Genomic DNA, 14,965 nt, shown 5'->3' with positions numbered 1-14,965 from the left:
AGTTGTTGTATGTCAGCTGTGGCAAACGAGATATGTACATATATAATATTGCCATTTCTGTGATCTTTCTGGAGATTGCAATAACTATTGGGAGAGAAGGGGTTAATAAAATAAAAAAATATTCAGGGCAGGGATGGAACACCAATTGATTTTAACCAAAAAATAATAGCCCATGTTTAAGATTTATTTCAGGTTTGCAAAGTACTGTATTTTCTAGGGCCTGGGGTCTGGTGGTTAGAGCCAGGGATCGGCTATCATGGTTCATGAGTGTGGATGAGTGTGTGACCTTGAGTAAATCATGTAATCCTTCTGTGCCTCAGTTTACCCATCTGTAAAATGGGGAGAAGAAAATCTAAAGCCATGGGATCTTGTGAAGCTTAATTAATTATTTATTGTAAAGCCCTAAGAGATTCCCTCATGAAAGGTTCTAGATTAGTTCAAAGTATTAAGTATTATTACTATAAACCACATCTATTCCACTTAGTTAAAATAGTAAGGCAGCATTTCAGATATAAATATTAACTGATTCCTGCACTGCAGATTTCTTCTTGGATTCAAATTGTTGCTAAGGAGGAGGGAAAGGCCATCAGGGAGAAGAACAAATCCATTATTAAGGCTGGAAATGGAGGGCTGCCGAAGTGCCATTTAATAAAATGTAAAAAGCCCCTTTCTAAAGGGTGAAGCTGCAGAACACAATGAAAATGAATCACAGCTGCCAGAGGAGATGCCAAGCAGCAAGCACTTACAACTAGAAAACTGTACTTAGAGATCATCCTGAGCCACTAAATGAAATGATCTCACTGTCCCCTAAAATAACCCTTTCCTCTTCCGCTCCCCAGCTTTGCAAGTGTATTGCTTGACTACATTTTAATTTGACTTTGGATTTTTAGTTGGTATCAATGTATATGACATCAAGCAGCCCTAACCCTCTCAAGGAAGCTGCCTCATGTCATTCATTTCCCACCCACATTTGTCTCCATCTCGTACAAATCTGGCATTTTGCAGACTAACCCTGCCCACAGTAGGCCTTGAGATGACAGCTGAAATACTCTTCAAATGCTGCTGTAACACCGCTTGCATACTTCTCGAATGCTCCTCATTCTGAAGGATGTCCTGTGTTTTTAGCCCCAAATTTACCTTTACCGTGCACAGACCTTCTGTGGTCTTTCTCTCAGGTTAATTTAAATTATTAGCATTAGAAATACTGACTCATGACACTGAGTCTATAGTCAATGTTCAGGTCCAAGAACTGATCCCACATAGCTCTATGTACAATCTCCCCCGCAATTGTTTGATCACACTACTGCACTCTTTTGTTTCTCTTATTTTGTCTTTACTCCCACTTTGTGGAATGTGCATTTCAGGTGATTGAGAGAGAAGTTTGTGTCCACACATGCCACAGCACTCTCTTTGCAACCCACTGCTGGCTCCCTCATTTTAATCCAACTGTAAGTCCCACCTTGGGCAAGCTGAAAAGCTGCTCAGAGTGAATAATGATAAAGGCCCAAGTCCTGCAATCAGACCAGTGTAGGACAACTCCTGCATTTGTGTGGAACCCTAATGAATTTTGCATGGATATAGGAATTCAGATTAATCGAACAGATTTCAGGATCAGGGCCACAGAAGGTGAAACTGGGCATTATTTGTTTCTTAAGGGTCCTACCAGCAACGAGCTGAAGTGGTGATCAGAGGAGCTCTGAGGGCACTAAACCAATGCAAAATGGTATGGGGAAAATTCTCCTAGAAATGTTTAGACAACCAAGAATCAAGATGCTGAATTATTTGATACAGTGAGACACTTTTTAAAAAAAGAGTAATATTGTTTAAAAACTCCTTAATTTGTTTTTAAAATCTTATCTAACCACCCCTGCCCCATTTATATCTTAGCACTATATGCAAATTTGGTCATGCAGTAGAGGGTCATATAATAAATAGAGTTAGATCATTGAGGTCATAAGCTTGTGAGGTCGACGATGTAATCACCTGATGTAGGGACCCTATAAATATTGAATTAATACTATATTTGACCTGAGGCAAAAGGCTATTTCAAAGTCATTTAACAGTGACACAAAGAGCCTTTTCCCCTTTAGATTTTGCTAGATTTATTTGGAGGTTATAGATTTAGAAAGGAGCAATATAATAAGCAAAAAGTGGCATTCCCTAGCTCAGGAAGGTTGACGGGTGAAAAACATTTTGCTAACTCTCATGATATTCGCTGTTTTTGTTATAGCCCCAGCTCCTGGAGTCAAGCAATGATGTGAGAATCTCAGCTTTCATTTAAAAAATGAAAGGCCTCCCAGTTGTGGAGGAAAGCTTGAAAATGTGACCTCAAAAAGCAGAAGACTAATAAAAAGAATCAAAATTTGTCTTATTTTAAAAATCTGTGAAATGGCAAAAGAGCCAAATGAGGTTAAAGAAACTAAACCCACATTATTTCACATTCTCTCATCTTCATTGTTGACAACTTTTTTTAAATTTTTATTGAGAGTCTTGGGATGTTTTGTTTAAAGAGCCTGCTCCTGGAGATAATTCATTAGGTGACAATCTCAGCTTTCATTTTAAAAAATAAGTTTCTAGCCCCCACGGTTGTGGAGAAATGCTTGAAAATTTAACTTAGATGCATCCTAAATGCTCAGAAATCAGAAATCAAATAAGCCAAGTTAAAAACAACAACATGATTTTTACGCCATTCTAATGGGGAGGGGGAGGGGATCAAACTGATGACTTTTGGACATTTGGGGTTGGCAATACTGCATCTGCTCTGTGCCATGTCTTTCATTTTGGGTCTTTGTCCAACTTCTAAGGCTGGCGTTACACATTGTCATTAGCAAGTTTCAAGCTCCCCCACAGTAACCTTAAAAGATGCTGGCAAAGTTTCAAGTCCTGCACACTTACCATGATCGTTTGTCACTGTTTACAAAAAAGGGAACACTAAAATATATATTTTTAAGGGCACTGAGAATAATAGAGAATGGGCTGCAGAGCCTGTGCACCAGTGACTCTCTCCATGGTTTAACACTGCTATTACTTAGTATATGTATAGTGCTTCAAATGTACAAAACACTGTAATAGCATTATGTAGTGCTACTTTGCTCTTCTGTGTCACCTTTTACATGTAGATCTCAAAGCACTTTACACATATCAAAGAACTAAGCCTTTCAGAGCTATATGAGGTAGGTAAGGTCCCTTGCCCCTATTTTGCAAATGGGAATGAGGGACGGAGCAACCAGTTTACCAATGTCATGCAGCAAGCCAGTCATATCAGAGCTGTGGCTAGAACCCTGATATCCTGACACACAGACACGTGTGCTAAACCTGTTCTGTACCTAAATAGCAGGGAAGCTGAAGAGTATGAAGAAAAGGGCTATTAAAAAACACCACCACCACAAATGAAAAACAACCCTACAGGGGTCCTGCATTTTTGGTTCAACTCTAAGTTCCTCTTATTATAAAATACTAGATCAACCACTCTAGGCCTGATTCTTCACTGTCATGTACCTTGTAGTATTTCAGAGCTGTCCAAAGCAGATGTAAAATGCTACCATTCTGATTTAGTAGCATTCTGAACCCACTTTGTACCCTCTGCTTTAGTGGTGTTATAGCAGTTGGCCTACTAATGTGGAACACTTGGGAGTGTTTTTAAGGGCAGGGACACGGTTGTCTGAAAGTCACCCGTGTCCGGTGTTTGTCATGTGGACTATGTGAAATGAGTTGGTGATTCTTAGTCACATTTCCCAACGCACAAGAAGAACTATGTTCAGTTCCTGGCTCTGACAGAGGCTCCCTGTGTGACATGTCGCGTAAACCTCTATCTTGCAAGCTGCTTCGTTTCAGCATAACCCTGTCTGTGTGGATCCCTATTAGGCTCTGCCCATTCAGAGCAGTTTGCAGGATCAGAGCCTTAACTCTCTGAGCCTGGGTTTCCCATCTGTATGTCCCTTCTCCTACTCTGTGGCGCTTTTGTCTATTTAGAATATAAGCTAAAGGGATAGAAGATCTCTTACTTGGTGAATGAACTTCACTCATGTACCAGACCCGCCCGCCGCATCATGAGACTTGCTTAAAAATTACAGGATTCAGAGTAACAGCCGTTTTAGTCTGTATTCACAAAAAGAAAAGGAGTACTTGTGGCACCCTTAGAGACTAATGGATCCAATGAAGTGAGCTGTAGCTCATGAAAGCTTATGCTTAAATAAATTGGTTAGTCTCTAAGGTGCCACAAGTACTCCTTTTCTTTTTAAAAATTACAAATGTTTTAAAAAAATAACTTTGGGCAAAATTGTGTTTGCCTTTTAGCTTTGCCACTTTAAGGGGTGGGGCATTTTCAAACTCTTCCTCCTCCTTGAGACGGGCTAGAAGCTTGTGTTTTTTTAAATTAAAAATGCAAGTTGTGATTCTTACATAATCCCAGGACTCCAGGAGCTGATGCTTTAAGAAAACCAGTCAACCCAGCCAGAGTCAGCACCGCCCTTCTGCCTACGGCCCCTAGCGGGCCGGGGCAGCTAAGCAATGCCAGGAAGGTGCAATAAAACCGGTTTAGACCCTGGCTGCTGTCATCCCCGTTGAGGGCCTCAGCAGCGCGCAGGCCCCAGTGGAGGTTACCTTCTCGCCCGCCTCCAAGCGGGACTGCCTGAGGCGCGTCCGCGGGGTGGCCCCGCCGGGGCTGGCCCCTTCCACTGGCACCGGACTAACCTGGGATTAAAGCACGTGACGGCCGGTAAGGGGCAGAGCGCGCCAGCCTCCCCTCAGCAGGCGCGGGAACGCACAGCCCGGCCAACGGCCACCCCAGGCGCCCGCCTGGCTCTGCCCCGAAAGGAAGGAGAGAGGCGGGAAGAGACACGCTTCCCACAATGCATCACGGCGCCCGCTCCTGCGGGAGCGGGAGGCGGCCGGGAACTACATTTCCCAGGCGGCTGTGGGGCAGCGGCGGCCGTGAGTCCCCTCCCCCTCCCGTGGCCGCTCGCCGGAGGTAAACAAAGTGTGAGAGGCCGACGCACGCCGCCGCAGGGCTCTGCTGTGGGGCGTCGAGGGGACGGGTCCGGGCCCGGAGCAGAGATGTAGGGGGCAGGACTGAGGCTAGAAAGGGGGGGCGGAGTGTGGGGCAGGAGCAGGGCTAGGGAGGGCAGAGAGTGGGTGTGAGGCAGGGTTAGGGGCGGGGGCAGGGGGCAGCGTGTGGGGCAGGAGCAGGGGTATCTGGCTGTTTGATTCTCTCTTATCACACGTTATTCCTGCCCCAGTGGCTCTCTGGAGGCAGCAGGAGACGGGACTGCACCCCGATCCTGTGTGGCTCCCCCATCCTTCCCTCCCTGAAGGAGACGTATCCTGGGGACGCTGTCATTGATGTGAAGAGTCCAGATCTCGGGGAGAGAAGGAGCTCTGTCACCGCTCCCCTTGGCCGCTCCTGGTGCCTCAGGTGGGGGATTGGAGTGTGGTGGTTCAGGGCTGCAACCCCCCCGCACCCCCAGCCACCTACCTGGGGGCCATGGAGCGGGTGCAGATGATCAACATCCAGCGGCTGCTGGAGGCGGCAGAGTATCTGGAGCGAAGGGAGAGAGGTAATGGGGGGAGGGATGCTGGGGTGACAGCTCCCCAGGGAAGGAGTGGGGCTTGGGGGAGAAGGGGAAGGGAGGGTTGGGGTGAGAGAATCCCATGTATGGAGGGGAAGCACCCTGGGGGTTGGTGGTGAGAGATTCCCCATAGAGGCAGGGAGATTGAAGAGGTGGGGATAGGGGTGAGGGGCTTCCATGGATGTTGGGGTTGGAGTTGGAGATCCCTGCAGAGGGGGAAGATTGGGGGGAGAGCGCCTGGTATGAACGGTTCTTGGGGATTGGGGTGAGCTCCCCACAGAGAGAGATGGGGAGGTCTGCGGCTACAGAGAGCCTGAACACACAATGGGAAATGCCTATTTTACACTGTGTCCAGGTCAAACAGCTTGAGCGAGGACCAGGGAACCAAGCTGCCCATGCCATTGTGTCAGCTTTCAGTATTTTCTGGGATCCTCTCCCCAAGGTTTACAGGGGCTTAAACCTCCTCCCCTGGGACTGGCTTAATAGTCCCTATCTCCCACAATGATATGGCTCTAACCCCTTTCTCACACAGACTTCTGCCTCCCGCCTGGTTATTGCAGGTCACTTGTTCTCTCTCTCCTCCTCTCTTCCCTTCTCCCCCCCCCCCCCCCCCCGGGTTATTTCATGCTTCTGGCCTTCCTTCCTTAGATCACTGGGTTCAAGTGAATGAACCTTTCTTCACCAGTTTCTCTCATCTGTTGATTTTTGTGCAGAGTGTGAGCATGGCTATGCCTCGACCTTCCCCTTGTTACCAAGCCCTGGACTGCAGGATTCAAAGCCAATGCGGAGGCTGAGCCGGGTGAGGAAACACAGCAGCGGGGGCAGCAGTACAAGCACTGCCAACAGGTACCACGCTGGGAGGCAGGGGCGGGAAGTCGTGGGGTGCAATGAAACCCGGGGCTGGGGGAAAAAGAGAAGACGAGATGAAAGCTCCTGGCTGGAGACCGTTGTGCCTGCTGCTGAGAGATACCTTGCTGGAAAAAAGGGGGGAGTCTCAGCACAGGGGGATCCAGAGCTGAGAGCCGCCATGTTGGGGACTTGACGCTGGGAGCAGAGGAGGCACAGGGGGGCTGTAGGTGGCTTGGCACTGCCACCTGATTCCACACCATGATCTTGAAGCTGGAAAGAGAGGGAGCATAGTGAGATCTTGGGCAGGGACAGCAATACTAGTATGACCAATAGGTGTCCCCTCTCTCTTCTCTAATGTTTTATGCTACCTTCCCATCTCGGAAGTTTGCTGCATTTCAGCAGGTAGACAGCAAGTGTAGCACTTTGGGATTGTAATGATAAATGTCGGGCAAAGGAAGGAAATGACCTCTCCAAAATGGTACTGGATATTTACTAAATCAGCATCTCGTAAAACAACAGAGTGGCGTAACTGGCTTCTATACATGACACACTAAACTAGATACTAGAAAATCTCTGGCTGTCTTTCACCCAGATTCCTGGCTTTCAGAAAGTTGGGGTTTCAGTCTCCTTTTCATAAGGAGCTCCCTGCTTTCTGACTGCCAGTCACAGAATTTAGGAATTTACTCTTTTATAGGAGACCATGTTGTGTTGGTTGCTGGCCTGGTAAATCTAGGAGAGACAACCAGCTGCAGCCCTAACATGTTGCCTCTGATTCATTTCTGCCATCTTCTCTTCCTTCCAGCTGAGATTTAACTCTTTTTCTGTTACTTTCTCTCACCCCTGAGAGAGTGGACCATTCTCACTGGGACCTCTTGGGATGAAGATGCTACAGAAATGTAAAGAATTAGTATTAAAACAGGAAACTTCCAGACTAGCTATATAGTCTTCAAACAGAGTTCAGCCTTACTACAACGAGGCTTACATGATATGTAAAATGAAGGAGGGCTCTTCAAATGATAGAGCTTTCCCAAGGACATGGGGAAGGGGTGGTAGATTGGAGTGCTCGTGTGTATTCTCTTCTGTTTTCCACACTCCACTTCCCACATGCTTGGTAATAATGTGGCTGGGAGTAGTGTTGGAACTACTTGCTACAGAGAAGGTTTCCTCATCAGAATCAGCATCATCCTGGACAGTTTCCTGTGGTTGAGAGAGGAGTGTGTTTTAGTTTGCTTCATTGCATAGCTGCACGATCTTTTCCCTGTTCATTTCCGTGCAGTTCTGTTTATATTCCTGCTGCCTTTTGATCCCAATCCCAAATCTACGGTAACTTCTGCCTGTGCTGGAAAATTATTGTGAGTGCAGCATTAAGATCTGTTTTCTACCCTGCATAGAGTGGGTCCATGGAGCCCCAAAGTTTCCCCTCACTTTTTTTCCTCCTGCACCACTTTCCTTCAAAGGCCTTTGTCATGTTGACCTTCCCTCTGACGAGGAGGGCTAGAAGCAGATCCCTTGGGAGCTTCTTAGCACCAGTGCCTGCATCTTCTGTAGAGTTGTGAAAAGTACTCCTCTCCTGGGGTCTGATTGCTCTGAATACCCTGTCAGTAGAGAGCCCTGATATGCAGCCCTCATGTGGGAGCATATGATATTAGACCAGTATGCTTGTGGACAGGACATGAACAAAATAAAAATCTCTGAGGCCACAAGAAAATAGAGACAATGTTTTGTAGCTTTATTTAATGCCTCCTTTGTATGCTTGGTACAGAGGGCAGAGGCTTTTTGCGGGCGGGGGTTGTGGTCTTAACATGAAGTATGTTGCCTCTCTCTTTGATTTTTGTAAAGCTGTTGCATGCATGAGAGCTTGTCATGAACTGGCTGGGGTATGTGTCTAGTAGTGCCCTCTACTGGATGGAACTGGACCTGCTCAACTGTATGTCATAGGCCTTATACTGCTGATGGATAGGCTTGGCAGAATTTGACTCTTTTTTATAATTAAGATGGATTATATCAATGTTTATTTGTAAGCATTTTTTCAATGTTTATCTAGTCAGATTTTCACAGTTGCACAAAATTATGGATTTTAAGCATTTTTAAAATTTTTTATCAATTACAGTTTTCATAGTTGCAGGAAATTGTGGAGGTTCAGACAGTGGGGGGCGGGAGGCAGAGGATATTTAATGTCAGCAGATGTACAAATACAAAAAGTTAAAGCTTTATAACCATTAAAACACAAATTGTCAACATATGTAAAAATATACAAATAAAATAGCCTTAAATCAAACTCAAGCACCATATTCCTTATTTTGCCTGTAGGTAAATTTCAGTGATCATTGCTGGAAATATTTTTTCATCAGTTTGTCCGTGTATGGGGTAATCCACATTTATTGATTAAAAATCTAATCCTTCCAAGCCTACATACAGATAATGGGGATTATCTTTTAGCTCAAGTCATAGCCAGCCAGTGCTTCTGGAATGAGATGATCAGAGTTCCAAATGGCTATGATGTGCAGTATGGTGACAACTGTGCAGTTCTAGGGGATCCCAGATTTTCTGGAATCTGTTTTGCATAGCTTTGTGAATGCAGCATGAGCACTTGTTAAAATAGGGTCCATTGAGTCCCTTTCTGTTAAAATCAAAGGGTCACTTCGGTAGTCTGTGTCGAGTAACTGTCTAGTCAAGTCGTCTAAGGTTTGGTATTCAAAACCTGGTACTAGTTTATGGGTAAAAACTTAAGTTCTGTGGTGGTGGTTTTTTTTTGTTTTGTTTTTTGTTTTTTTTAAAGATTATTTTTCTCATGAGATGTGCAATCTATTTATTGTAACAAAAATATGGGAAGTCCTGTAGGTGAATGCCAAGTGTTACATTTTGAAATCTAAAGTACGATTGACAAAAAGTTCTCTCAAGCACATCTAATGAAATACACAGAATTTGTTTTGCTTACTTTGTGTGTCTTTAAATTAGGACGCTTTGGTTCATTTAAAAAAAACCATGCAGGGCTAGATGACGGAAAGTTCTACAGATCCTGGATGTTCGTTTTCATTGGAGGAAAAATACATATAGTTAAAATCCAAACATTATCCTGCAGCATCTGCAACCCAGACATTGTAGCTGTTTCTTTCCAGCATGTCCCATCCTGTCATGGCACAGTTATTAGAGAAATACAAAAGAGTGTAGAGCCAGCCTATAGGAGTGGTGATGGAGTCTCTCTTTTTTAAAAAATGTGCAAGTTCTTCTAAAGTGTGAGAGAGTTTTTTAATATTACACCTCAAATGTAAATAAAATAATGAAGAAAAACATTCTCTCTATATAATGAAACAAAAAAGGGAACAAACAAACAAAGGTGAGGTTCTATGGCCTCTTGAGCCATTTCCGTGCCCTAGTGGCAAATGTGTGGTGACAGTGACATCATTTAGAATGTTTGGGGCACTGCATTGGCATTGCAGCTGTATAGCTGTCTGGCTGTGGTGGAAATGGGAGTTGCTGGACCTGAAAGAAGTGAAGTCCTTTTTTAGATGATAATACATAAACAACCCGATTCAAAGCCCACTTCAGTTAGTGGAGTTCTTCCACTAACTGAAATGCGTTTTGTTTCCACCCCATTGTGTGGAAAGCTCCTCGTATTCGACATGAAGCAGTGATGTTCCTGGAATTCAGTAGTCTATTTCTGTATTGCCCTGGTCTAAGGTTTGTCTCATGTAATACTGTGTGCTCTGCTGAACACCACTTTCAGTGTGTTGCCTCTTTTCCCAACTTTGGCTCTGATCCTGAAGTTGATGGTACACAGCCAGATTACTGTGGCTGTGGGGCAGTCCCTCTACAGTCAATGTTGCTTGCAGGATTGAGGCCTATGTCTATTGTGAATGGGTATTTTAAAGATCATTTTGGATCAGTGACTTGTATTATATAATAACGTCCCTCTACTCAAACAAATTTGCGGATGATACTAAACTGGGAGGAGTGGTAGATACGCTGGAGGGGAGGGATAGGATACAGAAAGACCTAGACAAATTGGAGGATTGGGCCAAAAGAAATCTGATGAGGTTCAATAAGGATAAGTGCAGGGTCCTGCACTTAGGACGGAAGAACCCAATGCACAGCTACAGACTAGGGACCGAATGGCTAGGCAGCAGTTCTGCGGAAAAGGACCTAGGGGTGACAGTGGACGAGAAGCTGGATATGAGTCAGCAGTGTGCCCTTGTTGCCAAGAAGGCCAATGGCATTTTGGGATGTATAAGTAGGGGCATAGCGAGTAGATCGAGGGACGTGATCATTCCCCTCTATTCGACATTGGTGAGGCCTCATCTGGAGTACTGTGTCCAGTTTTGGGCCCCACACTTCAAGAAGGATGTGGATAAATTGGAGAGAGTCCAGCGAAGGGCAACAAAAATGATTAGGGGACTGGAACACATGAGTTATGAGGAGAGGCTGAGGGAGCTGGGATTGTTTAGCCTGCAGAAGAGAAGAATGAGGGGGGATTTGATAGCTGCTTTCAACTACCTGAAAGGGGGTTCCAAAGAGGATGGCTCTAGACTGTTCTCAATGGTAGCAGATGACAGAACGAGGAGTAATGGTCTCAAGTTGCAGTGGGGGAGGTTTAGATTGGATATTAGGAAAAACTTTTTCACTAAGAGGGTGGTGAAACACTGGAATGCGTTACCTAGGGAGGTGGTAGAATCTCCTTCCTTAGAGGTTTTTAAGGTCAGGCTTGACAAAGCCCTGGCTGGGATGATTTAACTGGGAATTGGTCCTGCTTTGAGCAGGGGGTTGGACTAGATGACCTTCAGGGGTCCCTTCCAACCCTGATATTCTATGATTCTACATCTAGACACATGATTAGTTTTACTTGCATGGTTACTCCTATTAAATTCAGTGAGACTATCTTGTGCTTAAAGTTAAGCACCTGTGTAAGTATCTGCAGGTGAGGCTTTCTGTGCTGCACAACCTATAACAAGAGAAGTTTAAAAACAAAGTGCCTTGGTGCTTAACTCTTCCCTTTGCTTTAGTTAAATCCTCAGCATTTTTTAACATGATGGTTTTTTACTCATTCTTAACAAGATTAGGTGATTTCAAGTTCTTTATGTGAAGATGAAAAATAGTAATTTTTCATGTCATTTATATAATTTACCATGTGTTAGGAAGCAGACATTTGTGGGACAACAGTTGATTTCTGAGAACTTGCAAGAGGAGAGTGAAATATACCATTGGAGGTTATATTTATGTTGATATATCAGGAGGTTATTGTCTTTGGTATTACTGGGAGCTACTTTTGTGGATCCTCCACATATCAGTGGAAGGTGCTTAGACCTGATTATGTGAAAGATACATTATATTTAAGGCCTGATATGTCTGGCTGTTGTTTATAAATTTTGAATAATAATATCAAAGGTTTTTTTAATCAATTTAAATTGTTGTATGAAGAGGAAATAAAGTAAACATGGATGCCAACTGGGATTTTACCAAAATGTAATCAGTTTAATGAAGTTAAGGCTTATAACAGATCAGAAATGAAATTATCATATTTGATTGTCATCATTTATATTTGTTTTGTGATCTGCACACTGCAAAGCCTATGATATCTTGGAGACATTCAGGGGCTGATACTGTGAGGTGCCTCATATCATATATCATATCATATATTGCCTCTATATAAGTCCGTGGTACGCCCACACCTTGAATACTGCGTGCAGATGCGGTCATCACATCTCAAAAAGGATATATTGAAATTGGAAAAGGTTCAGAAAAGGGCAACAAAAATGTTTAGGGGTCTGGAACAGCTTCTGTTTGAGGAGAGATTAAAAAGGTTGGGACTTTTCAGCTTGGAAAAAGAGACGAGTAAGGGGGGATATGATAGAGGTGTATAAAATTATGACAGGTGTGGAGAAAGTGAATACTCTGTGATCATGGGAGACTTTAATTTCCCAGATATAGACTGGAGGACAAGTGCAAGTAATAATAATAGGGCTCAGATTTTCCTAGATGCGATAGCTGATGGATTTCTTCACCAAGTAGTTGCTGAACCGACTAGAAGGGATGCCATTTTAGATTTGATTTTGGTGAGTAGTGAGGACCTCATAGAAGAAATGGTTGTAGGGACAACCTTGGTTCGAGTGATCATGAGCTAATTCAGTTCAAACTGAACGGAAGGATAAACAAAAGTAAATCTGCGACTAGGGTTTTTGATTTCAAAAGGGCTGACTTTCAAAAATTAAGAAAAGGAGTACTTGTGGCACCTTAGAGACTAACCAATTTATTTGAGCATGAGCTTTCGTGAGCTACAGCTCACTTCATCAGATGCATACCGTGGAAACTGCAGGAAAGATGCATTCCTGTGGAAAATTAAGGAAATTAGTTAGGGAAGTGGATTGGTCTGAAGAATTTATGGATCTAAAGCAGGGGAGGCCTGGGATTACTTTTAAGTCAAAGCTGCAGAAGCTATCGGAAGCCTGCATCCCAAGAAAGGGGAAAAAATTCATAGGCAGGAGTTGTAGACCAAGCTGGATGAGCAAGCGTCTCCGAGAGGTGTTAAAGAAAAAGCAGAAACCAGGGAGTGGAAGATGGGAGGGATCAGCAAGTAAAGCTACCTTACGAGGTCAGAACATGTAGGGATAAAGTGAGAAAGGCTAAAAGTCAAGAAGAGTTGGACCTTGCAAAGGGAATTAAAACCAATAGTAAAAGGTTCTATAGCCATATAAATAAGAAGAAAACAAAGAAAGAAGAGGTGGGACCGCTAAACACTGAGGATGGAGTGGAGGTTAAGGATAATCTAGGCATGGCCCAATATCTAAACAAATACTTTGCCTCAGCCTTTAATAAGGCTAAAGAGGATCTTAGGGATAATGGTAGCATGACAAATGGGAATGAGGATATGGAGGTAGATATTACCATATCCGAGGTAGAAGCAAACTCGAACAGCTTAATGGGACTAAATCGGGGGGCCCAGATAATCTTCGTTCAAGAATATTAAAGGAATTGGCACATGAAATTGCAAGCCCATTAGCAAGAATTTTTAATGAATCTTAACTCAGGGGTTGTACCGTATGACTGGAGAATTGCTAACATAGTTCCTATTTTTAAGAAAGGAAAAAAAGTGATCCGGGTAACTACAGGCCTGTGAGTTTGACATCTGTAGTATGCAAGGTGTTGGAAAAATTTTTGAAGGAGAAAGTAGTTCAGGACATTGTGGTCAATGGTAAATGGGACAAAATACAACATGGTTTTACAAAAGGTAGATTGGGCCAAACCAACCTGATCTCCTTCTTTGAGAAAGTAACAGATTTTTTTAGACAAAGGAAACGCAGTGGATCTAATTTACCTAGATTTCAGTAAGGCATTTGATACGGTGCCACATAGGGAATTATTAGTTAAATTGGGAAAAAATGGGGATCAATATGAAAATTGAAAGGTGGATAAAGAACTGGTTAAAGGGGAGACTACAGCGGGTCATACTGAAAGGTGAGCTGTCAGGCTGGAGGGAGGTTATCAGTGGAGTTCCTCAGGGATCGGTTATGGGACCAATTTTATTTAATCTTTTTATTACTGACCTCGGCACAAAAAGTGGGAGTGTGCTAATAAAGTTTGTGGATGATACAAAGCTGGGAGGTATTGCCAATTTAGAGAGAGACCGGGAAATCATACAGGAGGATCTGGATGACCTTGTAAACTGGAGTAATAGTAATAGGATGAAATTTAATTGTGAGAAGTGTAAGGTCATGCATTTAGGGATTAATAACAAGAATTTTAGTTGTAAGCCGGGGACTCATCAATTGGAAGTAGCGGAGGAGGAGAAGGACCTTGGAGTATTGGTTGATCACAGGATGACTATGAGCTGCCAATGTGATATGGCTGTGAAAAAAGCTAATGCGGTCTTGGGATGCATCAGGCGAGGTATTTCCAGTAGGGATAAGGAGGTGTTAGTACCGTTATACAAGGCACTGGTGAGACCTCATCTGGAATACTGTGCGCAGTTCTGGTCTCCCCTGTTTAAGAAGGATGAATTCAAACTGGAACAGGTACAGAGAAGGGCTACTAGGATGATCCGAGGAATGGAAAACCTGTCTTATGAAAGGAGACTCAAGGAGCTTGGTTTGTTTAGCCTAACCAAAAGAAGGTTGAGGGGAAATATGATTGCTCTCTATAAATATATCAGAGGGATAAATACCAAAGAGGGAGAGGAATTATTTAAGCTCAGTACCAATGTGGACACAAGAACAAATGGATATAAACCGACCATTGGGAAGTTTAGACTTGAAATTAGACGAAGGTTTCTAACCATCAGAGGAGTGAAGTTCTGGAATAGTCTTCCAAGGGAAGCAGTGGGGGCAAAAGACCTATCTGGCTTCGAGATTAAACTCGATAAGTTTATGGAGGAGATGGTGTGATGGGATAACATGATTTTGGCAATTAATTGATCTTTAAATATTCATGGTAAATAGGCCCAATGGCCTGTGATGGGATGTTAGATGGGGTGTGTCAAGGTTCCTCCCCCACTCTGAACTCTAGGGTACAGATGTGGGGACCTGCATGAAAAACCTCCTAAGCTTATCTTTACCAGC

The 14,965-nt window shown here is 43.7% G+C and overlaps 1 protein-coding gene and 1 long non-coding RNA gene across 5 annotated transcripts in view; one reads left to right on the top strand and one right to left on the bottom strand.

The window, feature by feature from the left end:
* The window catches only part of LOC125640194 (uncharacterized), a 60,683-nt gene extending 55,723 nt beyond the window's left edge, over positions 1–4,960 (bottom strand). Inside the window, exon 1 of one of the 3 annotated variants that reach the window (XR_007357734.2) lies at positions 4,603–4,960. This is a non-coding gene — a long non-coding RNA (uncharacterized LOC125640194). The remainder of the gene's footprint in view (positions 1–4,602) is intronic. The other 2 variants (XR_007357733.2, XR_007357732.2) reach the window with 2 other exon arrangements.
* MXI1 (MAX interactor 1, dimerization protein) overlaps positions 1–14,965 on the top strand; it is a 97,400-nt gene that overhangs the window by 11,049 nt on the left and 71,386 nt on the right. Inside the window, exons 1-2 of one of the 2 annotated variants that reach the window (XM_075131080.1) lie at positions 5,285–5,555; positions 6,281–6,413. In XM_075131080.1, coding sequence (XP_074987181.1) covers positions 5,483–5,555; positions 6,281–6,413 — 206 coding nt within the window. In that variant the 5' untranslated portion in view covers positions 5,285–5,482. Of the gene's footprint in view, positions 1–5,284; positions 5,556–6,280; positions 6,414–14,965 lie in introns of those variants that run through there. The other variant, XM_048858445.2, reaches the window with a different exon arrangement.

The sequence above is a fragment of the Caretta caretta genome, chromosome 7 (genome assembly GCF_965140235.1).
Source record: "Caretta caretta isolate rCarCar2 chromosome 7, rCarCar1.hap1, whole genome shotgun sequence".
NCBI classification, from domain to species: Eukaryota; Metazoa; Chordata; order Testudines; family Cheloniidae; genus Caretta; species Caretta caretta.
The sequence above is the reverse complement of the archived record's forward strand: the minus strand, read 5'-3'. Positions and strand labels throughout refer to the sequence as shown.